General features: G+C 41.1%; 1 protein-coding gene across 3 annotated transcripts in view; it reads left to right on the forward strand.

Annotated features, from left to right (window-relative positions):
* Positions 1 to 20,143, forward strand: part of gdpd5a (glycerophosphodiester phosphodiesterase domain containing 5a) — a 169,796-nt gene extending 149,653 nt beyond the window's left edge. The window contains exons 11-17 of one of the 3 annotated variants that reach the window (XM_049591535.1): positions 1,914 to 2,135; positions 2,891 to 3,036; positions 4,338 to 4,485; positions 4,824 to 4,906; positions 15,590 to 15,604; positions 15,877 to 15,989; positions 17,905 to 20,143. In XM_049591535.1, the coding sequence (XP_049447492.1) occupies positions 1,914 to 2,135; positions 2,891 to 3,036; positions 4,338 to 4,485; positions 4,824 to 4,906; positions 15,590 to 15,604; positions 15,877 to 15,989; positions 17,905 to 17,972 (795 nt within the window). In that variant the 3' untranslated portion in view covers positions 17,973 to 20,143. Of the gene's footprint in view, positions 1 to 1,913; positions 2,145 to 2,890; positions 3,037 to 4,337; positions 4,486 to 4,823; positions 4,907 to 15,589; positions 15,605 to 15,876; positions 15,990 to 17,904 lie in introns of all 3 variants that reach the window. The other 2 variants (XM_049591536.1, XM_049591537.1) reach the window with 2 other exon arrangements.
* The last annotated feature ends 595 nt before the right edge of the window (positions 20,144 to 20,738 follow it).

A 20,738-nucleotide genomic window follows, 5' to 3' on the forward strand; every position in this document is an offset into this window, starting at 1 on the left:
TGCATTCAGTATAAAGCCTCTATTTCTGCATTAGCAGAAGCTCAAAATTGATACTGAAGTAGCTGATAACCTTTTTTAATATACAGATGATTGAAACATTGAGAAACGACTTATTTGAGATTTAAAATAGATCAACCACAACTGATTCCAGAGTCAATCTGAGACAGACCCAGATGTCTCAGCCAGGTGGGTTCAGTTATATCAACATATCAACAGTAAAAAGGGGACTTTTTGGACTGATTTTGTTCCATGTTGATGCAGAACAACACAGAGGAGCAGAGAGAGAAAGAAGTAATTCTGGACAAGAGAGGGGAATAGCACTTGCTTGTAGAATCTGTAGAATTAAAAGCCTGTTGAATATGCTCCAAAGCCTACAGAAATGCCCGTAGAAACACAAACAAAAGGACAAAAGGGGGAATCTGCCGTTAGCCATAGTAATAGCCTCTCTACCTGTAACCACCAATGAGCTGTCCAATCTGAGTAGCACATGCAAAAGATAGAGGCCACCACTTCGACATACAGACCACACACAGAACTGCATGATCACAGTTTATGGACTTTTGCATTATAGAAAAAAAGAGTAATCTGCTGACTTCACAGCAAATGTTATGAGTAACGAGAGCCCTCATAGAAATGTAGTGGAGTCAAAAGTACCATATTTGTCTTGTAAATGTTGTGGAGTCAAAGAAATAAGTTTCCAAAAAACAATGCTCAAGTAAAGTGCAGATACTCAAAAACTGTACTTGAGTACAGTATTTAAGTAAATGTGCTTCGTTACTGTCCACTGCTGGACGAGAGAGAGGAAGAGGACAGAGGAGTATCTGAACCAGGACTGTCTGAAACTGTGCAATTTTGTGTTTTTTCTCTTGTGTGCCTTTTTACTTCTTCTTCTTCTTCTGGCGTAGACCGTTAGCTCCATTGATGCAAGCCAGTCCAGCGTGTCATCATCCAGGTTGATAAGACCATGATCGCCATTCGGTGGCCGGTATATGGGGCAGCTGCTTATTATATGTTCTACAGTTTGTAATTGATCCCTGCATTTGCAGTGGGCACTGTCCGCAAGGCCCCATTTCTGCATTGCTGCACCAAAGCATCCTACACCTGTCCTCAAGCGGTTGAGAGTTGTCCATTGCTGTCAGGCAGATGCTGGCTTTTTACTGTGTTTGTGTATTTTAATTTTACACATTTGGAACCAAAGGCCAGATATGTTCTATTTTTGGTTGATCACTGGCAGCAGTTCCATGTTGCTAATTGAGCTTCACTACACACTAATTCTGTCACTCACAATTTTATTTTAATTGTACATTCTGTAAAGTAAAAATGACTTATTCACATAGTAGTACATAGATAGTAGTACAAAGTAGATAGTACATTGACAAAATGCACAAATTCAACACTAAAAAAAATATAGAGTGGTTTACATCAAAAGGAAACCGTATTTTAAAAAACAATGGACTTCATATTGTCTATTGTATGCAAGCAGAGATGAAACATGAACAGTAATACAGTTTTTGTAATGTCATTAACTGTTAGTATTTTGAACGTTGCTGTGTAAGGTCTGACTTCCTCTTGGATAGAAACATGTACTTTAGGGGAATGATTAATTGAGTCAGGCTTGCTGTGTGTTGATAGAGCTGGTGTACGTAGAGAATGTTTTTGGTATTTAATGAACAAAATGTGGTTTTAAGCAGAAAATGCATTTGGTTAATTGTGCGACTCAGGTGTGTTGCTATATTAAGAGAAAAGGTATCTTAAGTTGAGGGAAACAATTGTTAGCAACTGTAAAGAAAAAAAAAATCTGTAACTGTGCTGCAGAGGAAAATCATGTTACATTTCTCTCTCTCTCTCTCTCTCTCTCTCTCTCTCTCTCTCTCTCTCTCTTGCTCTCTCTCTCTGCTCCCTTTTGTTTGAAGAGTGACCCCTATTGGACAGTAGAGACCCTAACAGGAAGGGACCGGAGCAGGATAGGCAACCAGACGGTTTGCAGTCTGGTGGAAATGCTGCGTCTGGCAGCCAGGACCAACGCCTCTGCATTGCTAAATGTCCGCAAGCCTCCACCAGAGCACCCACGCCACCGCAGCTGGTTCATGGACACATTCTGGGCTGTGCAGAAAGCAGGAATTTCCCAGAAGAGGGTGAGGACTGTAGGTCCCTCCATAATAATCCTTTGATTACTTGAAGGTGCTGCTTGTAGTTCGGTACCCCCAGTAAATCATGAGCACATGAGCAGCTTAAAGAAAGTTCTGCACACTGTTGCTCACGTAAGAGCAATTTATTAGCACATCCAAAAATGACGTTTCAAGCTAATGCTTTTCTTAAATGTCATCTTTAAATACATACGCTCAGGTCACATGATTGTCATGTGATGATCCTGGTGAAATATATATATATATATATATATATATATATATATATACACACAAATGCATACATTATGTACAATGTATATAGTACATACACAAGCATGTTATAAATCAATGTATGTTAAGAAAAGCACATGTAAACAAGAAATATAATATTGTGTTACACACAAATATATGTGCTTAAAAAAAATTACAGAAAGACCTCATAACTCATAAGAAAAAACATCAGGCCAGAGGCCATCATACCTACTATATGGCTTGATCTAAAGAGAGGCACCTCTACATTAAATACAGGTTGTTGCTGTCACAGTGTTCTGGTGTGAGACTTGCCTTGGTGTTGTGAGAGCGTGAGACAGAGCCTGAAAGCATGCAACTCACACCAGGTGCCTGAGAGTTGGTAACTCTGTTGTAAATTCTACTGTACAAGTTGCATTTTTTTATAATAAAAGTGAAACATCTCTGGATTTGAAGCACGCACTGCATTTTGTCTGACCAAGGTCTTTTCTTGTTATATGTGTTTGTGTCAGGTGACGTGGACCCCCGACACAGATAGGGGGAGGGTGCGAGGGCTTCAGCAGTCTGCTAATGAGAAGCTGTCAGTGGAAGAGATAAGGCTCAGGGGAATAACAAGCCTGACTCTTCATTACAGCAAGGCCAGCCACAAAGACATACAGTAAGAGCAAGCATCTACTGCTTTGCAAAAACTACAGTTATGAAAATCACAAAGGAGATTAGGCTATAGTTGTGCTCTATGCGGAGCCTACACCATGGTCTATGCAAGTGGCCTAAGCTGTTGTGAGCATTTATACTTGTGCCAGGGGTAACTTTAGCTAGGGTTGCCACCTTCAGTGTGTAAAAATAAGGGACACCTTCATAGTGGCCCCATGCATGGGGAAAAGATATCAAGAGAGTGGTCTGGGGGTCCACCCCCAGGAGATTTTGAGTGTCAGACACTTCATTCATCACACACATGGGCAAAATTTTTGGTCTGTCAAAATGAACTATTTGGTTAATTTAGAAGAAGCAAGACCAATGAGGCTTTATGTAGGAATCCCGGAGTTAACCCTTTTAAGATCCTTTTTAAAAAAAACTTAGCCTACATTTTAGGACCTCATCACCACTTCAACTTCTAACTGGTTACAATGGTCATTTACTACAACTAACTTTACATTGACTGTAGGAAAGCACAACTAAACAGTCTAAACAGATACCTTCTTGGACCACTGTGGCCATGCAACATAATTCAGATAGACTGGGCGGAAATAATGGGACAAGGTGGACATGATATAAACAGTGAGAGATTTAAAGTTAGGCCTTGTTTGTGTGCTTGGCAATATTAGTGATTATGTTAGAATTTTGCAGTCTACACAGTGTTGTCTAAATATTACTTGTAGGTGCATTCTTAAGCTTAATTAAACGTAGTGTAATTATTTATTTGGGTTGCAATCCTAGCATTAGCTGTGGATCAGCCCGCTGCTTTTAAATGTCATCACTCATGTCAAGCTGTTCTCAGTTAAAGACACACCTTCAAGAGGGTAGCCCTGTTGTTATTGACAGGCAAATCCCTGCTGTGCTGGGCTGACACACCAGGCCAACAATTGTGTGGGGAAAAACAGTATATGTGCAACTCCTTACTGGTGGCCACACTATCATTTCACTGCTGCATATTTTCTTCTCACATTTATAGTCTTTATCCCTTTGTGTGTTTTGTTTGTCATACAAGATGCTGAATGCCTAAATTTCTCTAGTGATTAATAAAATCTAAAAATCTTTGGTTCTGCTGCATCTTTTTTGATTTTATGTGTGTCATAAATCGGACAATCCTAGAGGAGTGCGATGCTAAATCTCTTTTAAGGTCCCTCTCTATACAATTCATAACTGAATGAGCAAAAAAGTTACAATATTTTCTGTGCAGTGAGTAAAAGGAGATAAGGAGTGAAAGGGAGAGTTGACATGTATTTTTCCTTTCCCCAGAGAGTATCTGGCCAATAATGTGAGTGTGACTGTCTACCCAGTGAATGAACCCTGGCTCTACTCCATTTTGTGGTGTAGCGGGGTGCCTTCTGTGTCCTCTGATGCCCCCCAAGTCCTCCGAAAGGTGCCTTACCCCATCTGGCTCATGGTAAACAGCTCTCCCCTTTCTGTCTCTCATCTGACACCACACACACACAGACAAGGTCACACAGCAAGACGAGAGGACAGAGACTGACGAGGGTCCAGCAAGACCCGAGGGCAGGGACACAGAGAAATATGAGGGAGCTCAGCGGCAGACTTTAGCTCAGCGCGTCATTAGAAAACAACAGGACCCTGGGAAAGAGTGTGACACAGGTTGAGACAAGGGCACAGATCTGAGCTCAAAAGCAGCATTTGCCTAGTCAGGGCCTTGTGTTAGCTTCAGACATGCATGTTAATGATGACCTCCAGTGGTGCTGACCGGGAATTACTTTTCTTCTCTTGCAGAGCCAGAATGCTTACAACTTTATCTGGATCACTTCGGATCTTGTCTCACTTGCCATAGTCACAGGGATTTTCTGTTTTCAGAAGTAAGTACAGTTTGGACTATGATCATGCTGACAGACACAGACATATATTGACAAGGGCACAACCTTCATGCACTAGCCAATGAAAAAAACATAATAAACAGAAATTCATCACCACATTTATTTTCCCAGCTTGGATATCCTAAATGAGCATCATTAAAAAAATCAAAAATCAAAACATGTATTCACTTTGTGGTGCATCATTTGTGATATACGCCATAATTTGGGAGCCAAGTAAATTACTACATGTCTGTCTCACATTAACTGGTCTTTCTAGAAACACTTATATTTGGAATAATTCACTGAACAAACAGACAGCTGATTTCATTAAAATGATTTAATTAGTGGAAATAAGTTCCAGTGAAAAGTGTTGAAAAGTGTTGGGTAACTCCAAACCTGTTTTGTTTTATAGTATTTGGGTGAACTGGCCCTTTTAAGATCATACAGTCTTAGGGCCAGATCTACTGAGATCCCATTTTGCGTGTAATAATTTGCGTGCGCAATCTAGAATTTTGCGTGTGGGGCTGAACCGCGGTTTGCGGGTGATGTAGTGAGAGTGATTGCGTAAATGACAACAGGTGCAAACGTGTTGGAGACACCCTATTTAAATGAGGGTTTTGCGTGTTTCAAGGATTGCAGCATGGTGAGTTTGGAAAGAAAGCGCAAAGTGAAATTCGACCCTATGGAATTAGAGGTGTTGGTAGATGAGGCCAATAAACACTTAAATGAGCTACAGCAAAGAAACCTGACTGTCTCACAAAGGAAGGTTATATGGGAAGAAATCTGTGAAAAAATAAATGCTGTTGGTAAAACGATGCGAACAGTGGATGAAGTGAAAAAAAGATATCAAGGCATCAGAAGAAGAACAAAAGAAAAATTGGCGTATAATAAAACGTCTGCAAATTAAACAGGTGGGGGCACAGTAGATGAGATGCCTTTTGCCAACAGCCAGGGACCGGAGAGGGAGGAGAGGTGCGCACGGCGGGCAAGTTCCACCTGCGTAAACAGAAACACAAATAATACACTCAACTGTCACGTTTAAGTTTTCTTATATTGGCTATGGATATTAATTTTCTGTTAAATAGGCTACACGATAAAGAACTGTTAAGTTTTGTTTTTTTGCCACGATAAATATTAGAGCCATAGCCTAATATATTTTGTGACTGAAACAATGTGTCTTTAATATGATTTTGCGTTGCTCAACATAGACGTTAATGAGGCTGTGTATTTCATTTGATAATAATGTTTGGAATCCAGAAAGTGATTTCAATCATCTTTTTTTCAGTGAATGTTGATTTGCTTAACTTTGCAATGCTCTGCAGTTTATTGGGTCACACTAGCACTCGTATTCTAATCTACAGCATATGTTTACTCAAGGTGTATTTCTGCATTACATATCATTGAATGAAAATAGAAAACTAAATGCATATACCAAACAGCTCACAAGAAGTGACTTCAAATGAGATTGCTATGTGTCTGCACCCCCACGGGGTCTGCCCATTGGTCTGAGAGCCCATTGGTCTGACATTCCTTTGTTCCAACCATATTAAACCCATTGTTCCGAAGTCCTGTTGTTCCGAAATCATCATGATGCCCTATGGTTATGGTCTGGTTAGGTTTAGGCACAAAAACCACTTGGTTAGGGTTAGGAAAAGATCATGGTGTGGGTTAAAATGAAAAAGAAAGTGGCAAACACATAAGCCGTGAGCCTGCTTCGCCTCAAGCCTTTCCCAGCTGACCCAGAGCCAGCGCACCATCAAGGCAGAAATACGCCCGCTGGGAGCCATTCAGCACCGCGCAGAGAGCTCCCCACACAACCCGGACCCTAGAGTTAATAACAGGAGGTTATGGTGTTTCATTCTGTCCTCTCTATGACACTTGTATCTCGACCAGTAGCCTACTTTTGTTGTGTTGCTGATCCTCTATGGTACACAAATACAGTATAGCCTAGTATAATCACATATCGGAACAGCGTAGCCAGGTGGGAAATGTAGGACTATCGTACCAGAGACTCAAAATTATCGTATTTTGAAGGAAATTATCATACATCCATCATAACCAAAATAACAATCCTACTGATGCGCTATAGGCAATTATACAACAGTTAGTTCCGACTGAGTTTGACTGGACGAGAGGCATTCCGTGAGTGCTGATAACATCACTGGGACATGTAACAGCAAAATCACTCCGCTCACAGGTGTTATAAATATAAATACAACCGTTAATTAACCAACTGTCACACTCGCTACATTGACGCAAACTGACACTATAGCGTTACACCAAGAAGATGGATATTTTCCCCCAAATTACATTTGAATTAAATTACGAGTGGTTGTCAGGAGAGGACGAGGAAAAGGAAAGCCGGGACTCTTCTGTGCAGACCTCCAGGTGTGTTTGAATCCGGCCGTGCCAACATCCAGGTTTGCCAGCGTTTCATTAGCCGAAATGGACGAAGTTACACAGTTGCAGATCAATGTAAATACAAAGTAGCTTGTGAGTTCCTGGCGTGTGTGCTGCGTTGCCTGGCAACAGACTGGGGGAACTGTTTGTTTTCGCGGAGCTACATAACATACTTAAATCATTTATTTCATCACCTTTTGTTAACATTTCCTTACTTAGCATTGCTGTTTAAGCTGTTGTTGAACTGCTGTATAAAAGCAATATCACACTCAAGGTTGTGATGTTGTACTGTATATCGTCACGGCTGTGATTCGGTCATAGGCAATCACAGCCGTTGCGATATACAGTACAACATCACGACCTCAAGTGTGATATTGCTTAAATATAGTTTACTTTTTTCCCATTTTCCTTGCATCCTAAGCAAAGTGCGATTGGCTGGAAACATGTCACATGGGAACAGTTGCCTTCAGGGCTCACAAAAAAAAAACTCTGATTACAACCACACATTCATAAAATGGTCAAATTATCGTACATTTGGCCTTTTTTGGGATTACTGATCGTACATCGTACAGAGGGCCCAATTATCGTACAAATACAATAATTATCATACACCTGTCAACGCTGTATCGGAACAACGGGACGTCGGACTAATGAGAGGTCGGAACAATGAGAGGTCGGAACAATGCTACGGCACCCATCCCTGCAGCATTGGGCTGTTGCTCAATACGGGGGCAGGTCGGTGTTCTCCTCCAGCATGGCATTATGCTCCAGCCCGTGTTGCTTGGCGATGTTATGTAGCATGCAGCAGGTCCCTACAATCTGGGTCATTTTTTCTGGCCTGTACAGCAGTGCTCCTCCAGTGCGATCCAAACAACAGAACCTGCTCTTCAGGATTCCAAAGGTGCGCTCCACAATATTCCGTGTGCAGATATGGGCTTCGTTGTACCTTATCTTTCCGGCAGTGGTCGGGTTGAGAACAGGTGTCAGGAGTTAGGGGTGTAGGGGGTATGCACTATCACCTTAAAAAACATATGAATCAATATGAAACACCCTCTTGTTCATTCATTCATCTTCTAACCGCTTCATCCTCTTGAGGGTCGCGGGGGGGCTGGAGCCTATCCCAGCTGACATCAGGCAAGAGGCAGGGCACACCCTGGACAGGTCGCCAGACTATCGCAGGGCTGACACAAAGAGAGAAACAACCATTCACGCTCACATTCACACCTACGGACAATTTAGAGTTATCAGTAAACCTAGTCCCCAGTCTGCATGTCTTTGGACTGTGGGAGGAAGCCGGAGTGCCCGGAGAAAATCCACGCTGACACAGGGAGAACATGTAAACTCCGCACAGAAGGGCTCCCACGCCTGGGATCGAACCAGCAACCCTCTTGCTGTGAGGCAAGAGTGCTAACCACCACACCACCGTGCCGCCCCGAGACACCCTCTTGTTTTTAATGTAATTATTTTACAAAGGATTTTACAAATTGACTCACCTACAAGCCAGCCATCTCCAAACTCAGCATCTCGAAACTTGGAAAACAGAAAACTGTTACTCAGAATAAAAGAATCGTGTACTGACCCGGGATATTTTGCCACAACGTTGGTAATGATGCCTTTGGCATCACAAAAGCACTGCACATTCAGTGAATGCGTGTTTGCAATTTCTGTACACATGCTCAGTGTCTGCGGGGGTCACAAGCTGCACATGGGCGCAGTCAATCGCCCCTATAACTCTGGGGGTATCGTGGGTATCGTTAAGATTTTAACGAATCCATGTATCATTCATTCATTCATTTTTCAAAATAAAACCAAATATGAAAAAACAGAATAATGACTTGTTTTTTCAGTATTTGTTTCCAGAACCAAAATGAAAAAATGGATAACGACTCGTTTTCCGATTTCCGATTTTCTGTTTAAATGGAAAATGGCAAAAACGGATAACAGGCCTTTCATGCACTTTCAATATTTTCATCTCTCCGGAAGCCAAGTTTTTTTCTTTTGCAAGCACTGGTTTCTTGTCGGACCGGTCAGAGTGATAACTACTTCCGGTTCATGGAAGCTAACGCTTTGGCTAACAACCGCTGTGTGTGGAGCCTGCAAATTTGGAGAAATTGTTCAACATCAGGTAAGTTGTGCTAAGGTAACAATACGTGCCAGCTTACTTTGCTTCTACAGCTGACATATTGGAATAGACTTCATGTGGCGAGTAATTTTTACGTTATTTGAAGATTTATGTTTGTCGTGACTCACGAATTCGTCACATTCAGCCATAACGGCAGTATAGAAATAATGATGTATTTAGGTGGATTTCAGCGCTCACATGCATTTTCTTTGGGAAATGCCACTCTAGTTAATTTCTATAAACATTATAAACGTAGCATGCTGGGATATAAATGCATTGTTTGTACTTTTCCACAACACAGAACAAAATGAATGCATCAGTGTTCTATGGGAAGCGACCAGGTGGACTTCAAACCAGGGTTCCACCAGTCGAAAGTGACGACAGCTGTCTTGACAGTGGGGATAGTGTTGAAGACACAGGAATAAATGGGAAAAAATGGTATTAAAAAAAAAAAAACAACTAAAAAAAATAATATTAAAACACATTTCCTGTCACAGGTATGTAGATTTTATTGATGCCACACAGTTATTTTCAATGTCCTGACTATAACACCAATTATTATAATCCAATGTGAAACACAGCTCAAGCTTTTCACTTAGAACACTGGTGCTAGGAAGAGCATTGTGATTTCCATCAGAGTCCTCATCACTGCTGCTCCTGTTGTCAGTACTAGCCTACTGCTGCTTTCATCACCTGGTGTAGAAAAAAGAAATCACTCTATAAGAGTACAGACATTTTTGTATTATATACACATCTTGTACACATGGTTACATTCACAAACATATGGCCATGTGTAAACTGCAGAAAGCTGAAACTCTACACGAAATTATAGCATTATTACTGCTGTTTTTTTTAAAAAAATAAGATTATCTATTTGGCCTGTTGCTTTAGGACAGCATGAAGTGGGGAAATAGAGAATGGGGGAATGACACGGGCCACAGGCCGGGATCGAGCCCATGACCGCTGCGGCGAGGCGGTGCCTCTGTGCATGGGGTCTGTGCATGCTGCGTACAGACTACACTCCTGACCAGGTGATTAAACCAGCAGCAATAGGGGCATCGGTAGCTTCGTGGATAGTGCCGACGTGGTGTAGGAGTGTAGTCTTCGACACTATCCCCACTGTTCTTTACTCTGCTTTTTAATTGTTTTACTCCTTCTACAAATCCTGGAAAATCTCTATATCCATCATTTCATGAATTATTTTAAGTAAACCAAGACTTTGAAGAACATTTTTATATTTTTAACCGATCTGACAAGCCAGCAGCATGTCCGGGGGAAGAAACCAAACAAATTCCTTCTGTGAACGCTGTCGGAGATATCAACAAGAAATTAATGAGCTACAAGCACGGATTTTTGCTTTAGAATCTGAAAAAGGACTTCACAAGACGCTCCCAGTGACATCTGGTGGTAAGAAGCCCACAGTTACTTTCAGTAACAAGGGTGAAAAACCTGCTACTTTCATCTTAAACGTGGGTGATACTGTGTCTTTTCCAAAACTCTGTAAAGTACAAAATGCAAATGTTGATGATTTGTTGAACTCTGTTACTTTGAGTGTTTTGAATGTTCTGGACACCATTGCCCCTGTGAAGGTTAAAATGGTTAAAAATAAGCAGAAGGCGCCATGGAGGAATGACGACTCGGTCAGGGCACAGAAAAGGGAGTGCCGGAGGGCCGAAAGGAAATGGCGCAAGTCGAAGCTTCATGTTCATTATGAAATTTATAAAGAAAAGTTGTACGTGTTCAACCGGATCTTACGTAGAACAAGGGAGAGGTACTTTTCTGAAATTATTGGAAACTGCAGTAACAACTCGCGTGTCTTATTTGCAACAGTGAACAGATTAACAAACCCTCCAGCTCAACTGCCATTGGAACTGATCTCCACATCTAAGTGTAATGAGTTTGCAGTATTCTTTTGTGACAAGGTTCAGACCATTAAAAATGCCATCAATTCCACAACACCAATAACAACCCTGCAGCCACCTAGACACTTAGAGCTGACTCATTTTGCACCTGTAACTGACAAAACTGTCCAAGAGATCATCACCAGTCTGAGTTCGTCTACATGCTGCCTCGATGTGTTACCCACTAGATTTCTAAAGTCTGTTTGTTACCACCACTCGCTCACATAGTTAACATTTCACTACAATCTGGAACATTCCCAAAGGCCTTGAAAACTGCGGTCATAAAGCCTCTCCTAAAGAAGAGCAGTCTTGATGCCACAGTACTGAACACATAGTACGGCCCATTTCAAATCTGCCGTTTTTAGGCAACCAGCAGCTTACTGACTTTCTCCTAAAGAACAACTCCTTTGATGTTTTCCAGTCAGTGGAGCAAGGTTTTTTTTCTTCTTACAAGCAAAAAAAACTTGGTCCACTGACAGATTTTTCTACTTATTTCAAGTGAAAATTTACTTGAAACAAGTGAAAATTGCCTAAAAACAAGTAACTTTTTAGGTGATGAGTCTTATTTTAAGTGTAATGAGATTTTTTTTGACTAGAAATGAGACATTTTGACTAGAAATAAGACAAATATTCTTGGTAAGATTTTGAGTTTTTGCAGTGTAACACAGCTTACCTGATATTGAGCTGAAGGAAACCATGGCGACACGAAATGTGGGTACCTTATTGGTGTAGCGCGATCACGTGACGGCCGTGCCACCACTCGCGTACCAAATCTCATTACGCTCAGGCGGAACAGATCATTACGCTCAAACGGAACAAGTGCCGAATTACGACCCCAATCACAGGACTCTTGCGGGGTTATGAGCTACGAACTCCCGCTGATTAGCTGAACATGTATCGATCTTTTTTATGAAGTAAAGTTCGTGTAGTCCCCAGATGTCGGAGTGGAAATCAGTTTCTGTGAGACTTTTTCTGATCCACCTTACGGCCTAGCAGCCAGGGTGAGCGAGACAGATCTCTCGTCTTCAAGGAGAATAGCAAAAATTATGATACAATGACGGATAATTGACGGAGTTGGTGAGATAAATGTGCAAGATAAGGTTTATCTTGTTAAAAAAAAAAACATGTGACTGCTGCAGTACCGATAGCAGAACCGTTAAGGTCAGAGCTTATCAATACTGCATTCTTAAAGAATGTAGCTCTGGGGCTCGTTCAGTACTCGGTACCCATCCCTTGTGCCAAGTGCATGGAAACCTAATAAACCTGGCCATCCGGCGCAACATGACATTTAGGACTTCAGACTTCAAACAGTTTTGTCATTGCAGGTATTGTGTGACTCCTTCTCGTGGCTGGCTCCAAATCTGCTCTGAGTTCCTCCAACAGTTCCAAAATGGCAATGCTGGATAGGCGATATGTTTTAATGATTGTTTCCTCATTCATTCCAAAAATGTTCACACGAGGGTGAAAAATGCATTCTTTCTGTCTTCTTTCATCGTTTCGATGTTTCCTTCTTACAACAATAACCACAGCAATGTGTGTGCAATTACGCATACAAACCGTTTGCACCTCTCTTTGACACATGTTAAATATAGATGCAGTTTCTTGCAATTTGCAAAATTGATTTCAGGTTTGATAAATCACTTTGCGTGTGCTTAATTAATATATTTACATTTTCTCCTCCCAGCGCACGCACAATTGCGTGTAAACGCCCCATATTGCATATTCATTGCAGCAAACTAACTAGATGCAGACGTGCTATTTTGCACCTTTGAAAGACACAACCCTTAGTGCGCACTGTTAGTAAATCAGTTTGTACAATTTTTTGCGTGTGCAATGAGTTGCACACCTTTTTATACACACAAACCTTTAGTAGATCTGGCCTTTAGTGTTTTTGCCATGTAGTGGGAAATGTTATGACTGAGAATTGTTGTTAATTTTACATTTTATCTGCTTTAGTGAACACAGTAAGACCTAAGCCCAATCACATTTCTACCCCTTAAATCTTCCACTTATCCATATTGAATGCCCTCGTTTGCGAGATAACCCTTGATGAGGGAAGTGAGAAATATTAGTGTAGAGATCTTTCCTTAAGGCTCATTCGAGATGAGCCAGGCCTGCACAGATTTGATCACCGGCGATCGGCACACAATGCATGCCAGTTAGTTTTGTGTCAGACCCATATATCAGTTTGTTCTCAGTCTCCAGTTGTTTTAATTATGATAGATTGATTTTTTAAAATGCTTTACCGGTGATCTGTAGTTTATGTTCATGGTTTATCCTCCATTTTTTTTATCATATAAATCAGCATCATATCAGTTTGACATGTCCCCTCAACTACAGAGGCTATATAAATTGTGTTTGGTTAATATTTTCAGAGGAAAAAAAATACAAGACAACAGCTTTCATTAAAGATCAGTCAGATACAGTCAGGGCTTCATATCTATACAGATGTTAGTTTAAGAATCCTCACATCCCACTGACAACCAGTCTCTGTGTTGCTAAATGGGCCCTACTTCAATAATTAAAACAGTCCAGTGTTAATATACAGCAGACTACATACACTTTTGATTTTTGTTGAATTTCAGAGATTTAAATTGTATTTGTCTAATTTGGAGGTTTTTTTTCTGTGAACAGGTGTGACTGATGGTGAAGTTTAGTTGTCAGAGATTAGATACATTCATCATAAACTATACAGAGGCTACTGTACATTAACATGACAGTGTTTTAGTTACTTAAGTATTTAACATCACAAAGACTTGTGGTCAGTGGGATGTGAGGATTCTTAAGATAACATCTGTACAGATGTGAAGCCCTGACTATATCTGACTGATCTGTAATGAAAGCTGTTTTCTTGTATAAAATATGAAACTTTAAGTCAGACAAAATGTATTTAGCCTGTGTAGTTGAGGGGACAGGTCTGCTCTGCAGCAGCAAACTGATATGATGCTGATTCACATGAAAATCAAAATGCAGGTTGAACCATGAACATAAATTACAGATTGCCTGTAAAGCATGTTCATAAATCAGCCTATTCTAACTAAAACAACTTGAGACTGAAAACAAACTGATAAATGAGTCTGATTATATTTTAATAAATCGACATGACACGGGACAGGATGTAGCCAAAGTGTTTCTGTGACTTCCTGTACACACTGAAGGCTGCTGGAAACTGTCCGACTTGACTGCAGCTTTTTGTCACCGCCTCCTGCTGCAGCTGCCTGCTCTTGTCTACTTTCCAGGCGAGGCGCAGTTCATCTCGACTGAGGAGACAAGGAATTGCGCACCCTCCTTGTTCTCGCAAACGAAGAGGTCATTAACCGTCAGATGACAGGAACGGTGAAGAACAGGCCGACTTACGAGAGAATTGCCGAAGGACTGACCAGCCGCGGCTTCCCTCCCACATCACTGTTTACATCACACGCTGAGCACCACGTTTTGTTATTTGCTCACGCCCCATATTGCCCCGAAAAAAGGCGCATTCTGTATAAACAAAAGTAGGTAGGGGGCATTTTGCTGCAATCACTGATTTTGTTTTTATTCTGCCAATGCTGAAAGAAGACTGAATGGGCTTTCCTGCAAATTTGCACAATTCCTGTTTAAAAAGGGCTTCTGATACACCACTTCATGCAAATCTGCGTGGCCGACGTGCAGGCATACGTCACACGTAATAGCGACGCCAGATACCGGTAGTCATTCAGGTTTGAAAATGCCGGCTCCAGCTCTTGTGTTGTGGCGTGTGCTATGTTTTTTCTTCTCCGTCTGATGAATCAACGGAGAAGAAATGCTGAAAACAGGTGGCGCCTTACGACGTCTTCTAGTTCTGATCGATTTTGTTCGGGTAAGTCAATTTGTTTAAATATGTTCAACCGAGTTGCTGATGAGTTTACACTAGTCCAACCATCTGTTGTTTGTATAGCCTACATTCCGATCATACAGTCACACATTGTTTTCCAAAACTTGCCGACGTTACTGACTGAGGTGTTTCATCTACTACTTCGTTGTAAGTGTGGGTCAGGGCTCCCTTGGAATCTAGTGCGGGTTTTAAGATTGGGAAACCACTTCCACTACCTCAATTCTGTTTTTGGACACCACTAGCCTAAACGTGAATGCGTCCAACAAAGTGCAAGTGGGTATTTCTAGGGGAAGTGTGGGTATTGGGACAGGCCCCTAAATGTCCTGTGGAAGTATACTAAATGTATTTTTCTTTATCTCTTTTCTTAATCTGCATGCAACCTTCCTCTGCTGCCCTCTGGCATCTGTCAGCTATCATATGATCAGGTAACTACTGCGACTGCTTTGGCCTTTGTTTCTGCCTCCTTGTCTGTCCTTCTTGTGCATTTTCTGCCCGACACCCTGAGACTGATTGCTCCCTTTTGTTTACTGTACTTGCTTACCTCTCTTTTATCAATGTACATTCTATTCAATGTATGTATTATTTTATGTGTATAAGTATCTTAAGGGCCCAGTATGGTATCATCATTTCTGAATTGCATGGTTTAATGACGCAGTTTGAATCTTGTAATGGTTTGCATCTGTGTGTGCTGTATCAGGTGGAGAATGAGCGGGATGCAGAACTGTAACCCAGAACAGATAATGCTGAGCGCTGTGACATATCAGTCCAGTCGGGACGTAAACATCATGAAGGAGAAGCTCATTTTCTCAGGTGCAGCTTTGACTACATTCACACCTGGAAATAAATGTTTCAGGTTGTAACTGGACATAGTAAACATACAATCCTATGGAAATATAGCCATTAGGCTTTGAGGTATTTAACTCTCACATCAACTCATGTGGTCTGCACACATAGTGCAAAGCACAAAGCCAGTAACCATTTTTTCCCACTCTAAGATGAGGTCTGTTCAAATATAAATGGTAAAAGGATTAGCATTTGCCTTTCTTGTCTTCTGCCCACTCAAACTACCACATTCACCCCATTCATACACGCACATTCATACACTGGTGGGCGAGGCTACCATCTGAGGTGCGACTCGCAACTCAGTTGGACATTCACACAAGGATGGCACAGCCATCATAAGTAATCTGGGCTTCAGGATCTTACCTAAGGATACTTAGGATGCTTTCACACCTGTAGTTGGGTTCAGTTGGTCGCTCCAGCGGGAAGAAAAATGATACATTGTTGTATCATTGTTGTTTAGTTTTGGTTGGGTTCCTGTTCACTATGACTTTTTGCAAACAAACCAAGAAGAGTAAACATGAAGTTTTAGTGACCGAGAGGAAACTCTCTGATTGGACAGTTTTGGTGTTTGTCATCCTGCATCATCAGTGCACCATCAGTGCATCATCAGGACCCATTTTGGAAAATTAAATTCTGGTGACTGACAGAAGTTTTTGCAGCAGCACTTTAATGCTTCTAATGTGTTTTTATTTATGTTGTTTGATTTCGCAAAGAGCTCATAGAGAAATAACTGATTGTAAGCATTATTAGAAGGCAATTATTAGACTGCAAATCAATGGCATGTTTTGAATAAAGATTAACATGGAGACAGGATGAAAAGAAGGCATCTTGTACAGTAATGATTCAGGGCTTAATACTATAGGATCACTGTCATGCACTTTTTAATGGACTTAATGAACAGGCAAAGTACACGGAGGCAGATACAATGGTGGCAGTTTGAACAGCTTTTTAATCAGGGAAAATACCCTCAGTGACTTGCATATGTTCATATATTAATGCTGACATGTTTATATGTATGCATTAGCATAAATAGAAAGTGATCAGTTATGAGGATGTGGACAGATGTCACGATTAGTAGATATATTTTTTATTGGTTTTGCTGTTGCTAAAATCAGATATCTGCTATCAAAAAAATCCTGTGGTTGGTCTGTTTTCTTTCACATCACAAATGAACACCACCAGTCTGTTTGGAAGCAGAAAAGACCTACCTTTTTTAGCAGTCTTGGTTCGGTTGTTAAGTCTGCACCAGGGTTGAGCTGACAGCTTTCACACCAGCCCAAACGAATTGTACTAACCACGCAAATGGACTTGAGTTCAATTTAACCAAATTGAACAGGTAAGGTGTGAAAGCACCCTCAGACATTCAGACCGGAGGGGCTGGTGATCAAACCACAGATCTTCCAACAAGTGGACGACCTGCTGTAACTCCTGAGCCACAGCTGCCCAATTTAAATAAATACTATACATAATATACAACATTCGTTCCCTCCAGTGTGTTCTGATAAACTTCCACAATGCAGTCTTACCTGGCACTTGGATACTGTTTGCAGTTACCAGAAATACATCTCACAAATAGGCACGTGTTGCTGCAGACCCAGTGACTTTCACACCCAGATCTAACAAGGCCATGCGTGGCAGATTTAAGGGTGCCAAAACTGGAAATATGGTGGCTTTTATGCTTACATGGACACTTTAAGTGAAGTGTAAATAGTGCACCTATTTACATGTGGTCAATAAAACAAAGATCTGATGATATAGTTAAATGCCAGTCGTTCCAATCAAATCAAGTATATCAACATATGTTCAATGTGTTCATGAACGAGTGTTATAGCATTGTCAAGACATTGTTTTAATCATAATAATTCTTTGTCATCTTTTTCAGAACTCAACAATGGGCTCAGCAGTACAGAGGAGTTTTCTATGTATCCTCAAAATGGTTATGTCAGATAATCTCACGGAGGCCGCAGCTGCTGAACAAAACACACTGCTACAGCTGGCAATTCTTGGATGTTAGTTTGACTTCAGAGCTTTACTGACTGAATATTGTTTTCTTGTCAGAAGAAAAAGGAGCCTAGCAGTAAAGCTGATCTATTAGTCATCTTACCCTAGATGTTATGCCAGCATAAATACCAAATCTTGTCTACAGTATTGACAGTGAAAGTTTCCTCTATTTAACTTTTATTACGTTTTATTGTTAAATCAGTTTTTAAAATATCACATTATTCACTTGCTTACATGCAAGTTATATGTCACATATGTATGTATTTAATATAACTGTGTATGAATTTTTCCATAGTACTGCATAAGCCAGTATTAGCTCTTTTTCTCCAAAATAGTTCACCAGTTACCTTTAAAGCTTCTGTAAGGGGTCATTTTCTTATTGTTGCTCTAAACTTTTACGCAAAAGTTCAGAAATCCTCACAAGGGAAATATGGCTTGCCTGTGTCTATGTTGTCAACTCTTAAGAGGTCAGCTCCCCAGTGAACAAATGTCTCAAAAACATGACTCAGATGATATATCCTCCTGAACTGAATCCCATGACCATGTGAAACAGGAATTTGTGTTTCTCTGTTTTCAAAATAGTTGTTTGAATTATAATTTTAAAACAACATCATATCACTTTTAATGTGGAGTCAAGACTTCCTCTCACTCAAAATTATTACCAGCTAAATTTAGTGATGTGTGTACTGATCCAGTTGGTTTGTGCGAGTGACCTCAGAAGTGGAGGAAAAAGGGGTTTGTAGTGTTCTGTCTCACCCAGGTGCCCCCCTCTACTGGACTCTTTGGGTAATACTCCTCTGACCATGAGCATGCATTCCCACACTTAGGAAAGCATAAATGTAACTGGCCAATCAGGATCTGCCTACCAAAAAATACACATGGACCTCACAGTGTATAAGAAGTCAGATTCCCACATCTGACATCCTTTTTCTCTTTAGCAGCAGTGAGTAGCACACTAGGCATCCCCCTCCATGGATGGAGTTACTGCTCCAAGAACCTCATCAGTGCCTCGGTACAGTCTAAGCACAGAGCGATGTTCAGTGGCCACCAGCCTGCTAGGCCTGTCTGGCCTGCCCAAGTGTAGACACCAGCAGACACTTGAGGGGTGAGCAGGAATTCGAGATTGATGACGTTGAGACCCCAGCTCCAATTGCCACACTCTACTGTGTGTCGAGTGCACAGGAAGCACAAACAATGCTTGGATACCATTCCCCTGGTTCACCCTGAGATACTAAGGGTCCCCAAAACACCTGTTGCAGGGAACACTGCACGGACAAAGACTCCTATGTCACAGTGTTCAGAGAATGTGTCCCTGACGGGGTGGGGAAGGACCTGCTTGGGGAGAGCGGTAGGTGGTAGGCCTGTGTGAGATAGAACAAATGTTATGATATTGTAACCCTAGTTCTATTAGCACAGGCTGCACCCTCTACCTAGGGGCTCTTTCGCTCTTACGCTGCTCAGTGTGCAGAATGTAAATGTGTGAATTTACCTCCCTATATATTGATGTGTCCACATGTATTCAGATAGGCACATCCTGATTGGCCGGCTAAGTTTGTGCTTTCCTCGGTGTGCGAACGCGGGCCTGTGATCGGAGTAGTATTACCCAAAGAGTTTAGTAGAGGGCGTCGCCTGTGTTAATTGAACTAGGGTTACAATATTGTAACCTTCGTTCTGTATTATAAACTTATGTAAATATGAGTTGTTTTTATTATTTTTCAGTGGTTTGGACATATCAATTGTATATTTTCTGTTGTCATGTATTATCATTATGACTGTTTACGCATTAAAGATAGGTTAGAGCCTCCCTGAAAACGTATTTTCTTGCCGTTTCATGGGATAAGGGGGGTTTAGGATGTTTTGAGAGTATCTTCTGGTAAATGTTCTTATCTTTTTTCCTCCTCCACTGTTTCATGCCCTGATTGATTTATAGTCTTACTAGTTATTACAACTTTCACATGGCTGCCTTTTTTAAAATAATGGAATGGTAGAATACAAAGTGTAGGGTTAGAAAGTATATATGGAATCCAAACCCTGACCCCTCAGAATATGTAGTGTAGAATATTGTTTTATCTTTAGTTTAATAATAGGGTTACATTCATCAAATAAAAACTGCACTTTTAGCGGCAAACATGTTCAATAAAAATGATCTTTCTCTTTAGAAATGTGCAGTTTGTCTTTTGTGAAAGAATTGTAACAAAGAAATATTCAAAATGGTAAATATTCAAAATGGAAGTAAAAATATTATCTTACAACAGATCAGAAAACAGAGCTACTTTGACAGTAGCTTTGCCATGCATTCTACCAGCATTCCTAGTAGTTTAGACAAAAATGAATGTGATGTTCTAGTGTGGTTTTGTGAGTGGCAGTGCCAGTTGGTTGCTTGGCCAAGTCAGTCCACCTCAAACCCCTCACTGCAGTGTGCAATTCGGGGCTGTGCTTAACATGGGTGGGGACAAACACTGAGTCACTGTGTTAGCAATTCTGATTGCATTAGCTGTTAGTTAGCTAGCTGGCTGCTACCCCACTTTTCCTCTCCGTCTTACTCCCAGCCTGTGAGACTACTTTTGCCATTTTGTGCTGACTGAATTACAGTTGCTAGAGCCACTAACTGAAGATCAGTCTCCAGAGCTGCTGTCTTCTCCCCTCCTAGCTAAGTAGTCTCATAGATGAGAGTGAGGCAGAGTGACCATGGGGTGCAGTATGGTCTGTCTCTGA

This window comes from Epinephelus fuscoguttatus, linkage group LG12 (genome assembly GCF_011397635.1).
Source record: "Epinephelus fuscoguttatus linkage group LG12, E.fuscoguttatus.final_Chr_v1".
Taxonomy (NCBI): Eukaryota; Metazoa; Chordata; class Actinopteri; order Perciformes; family Serranidae; genus Epinephelus; species Epinephelus fuscoguttatus.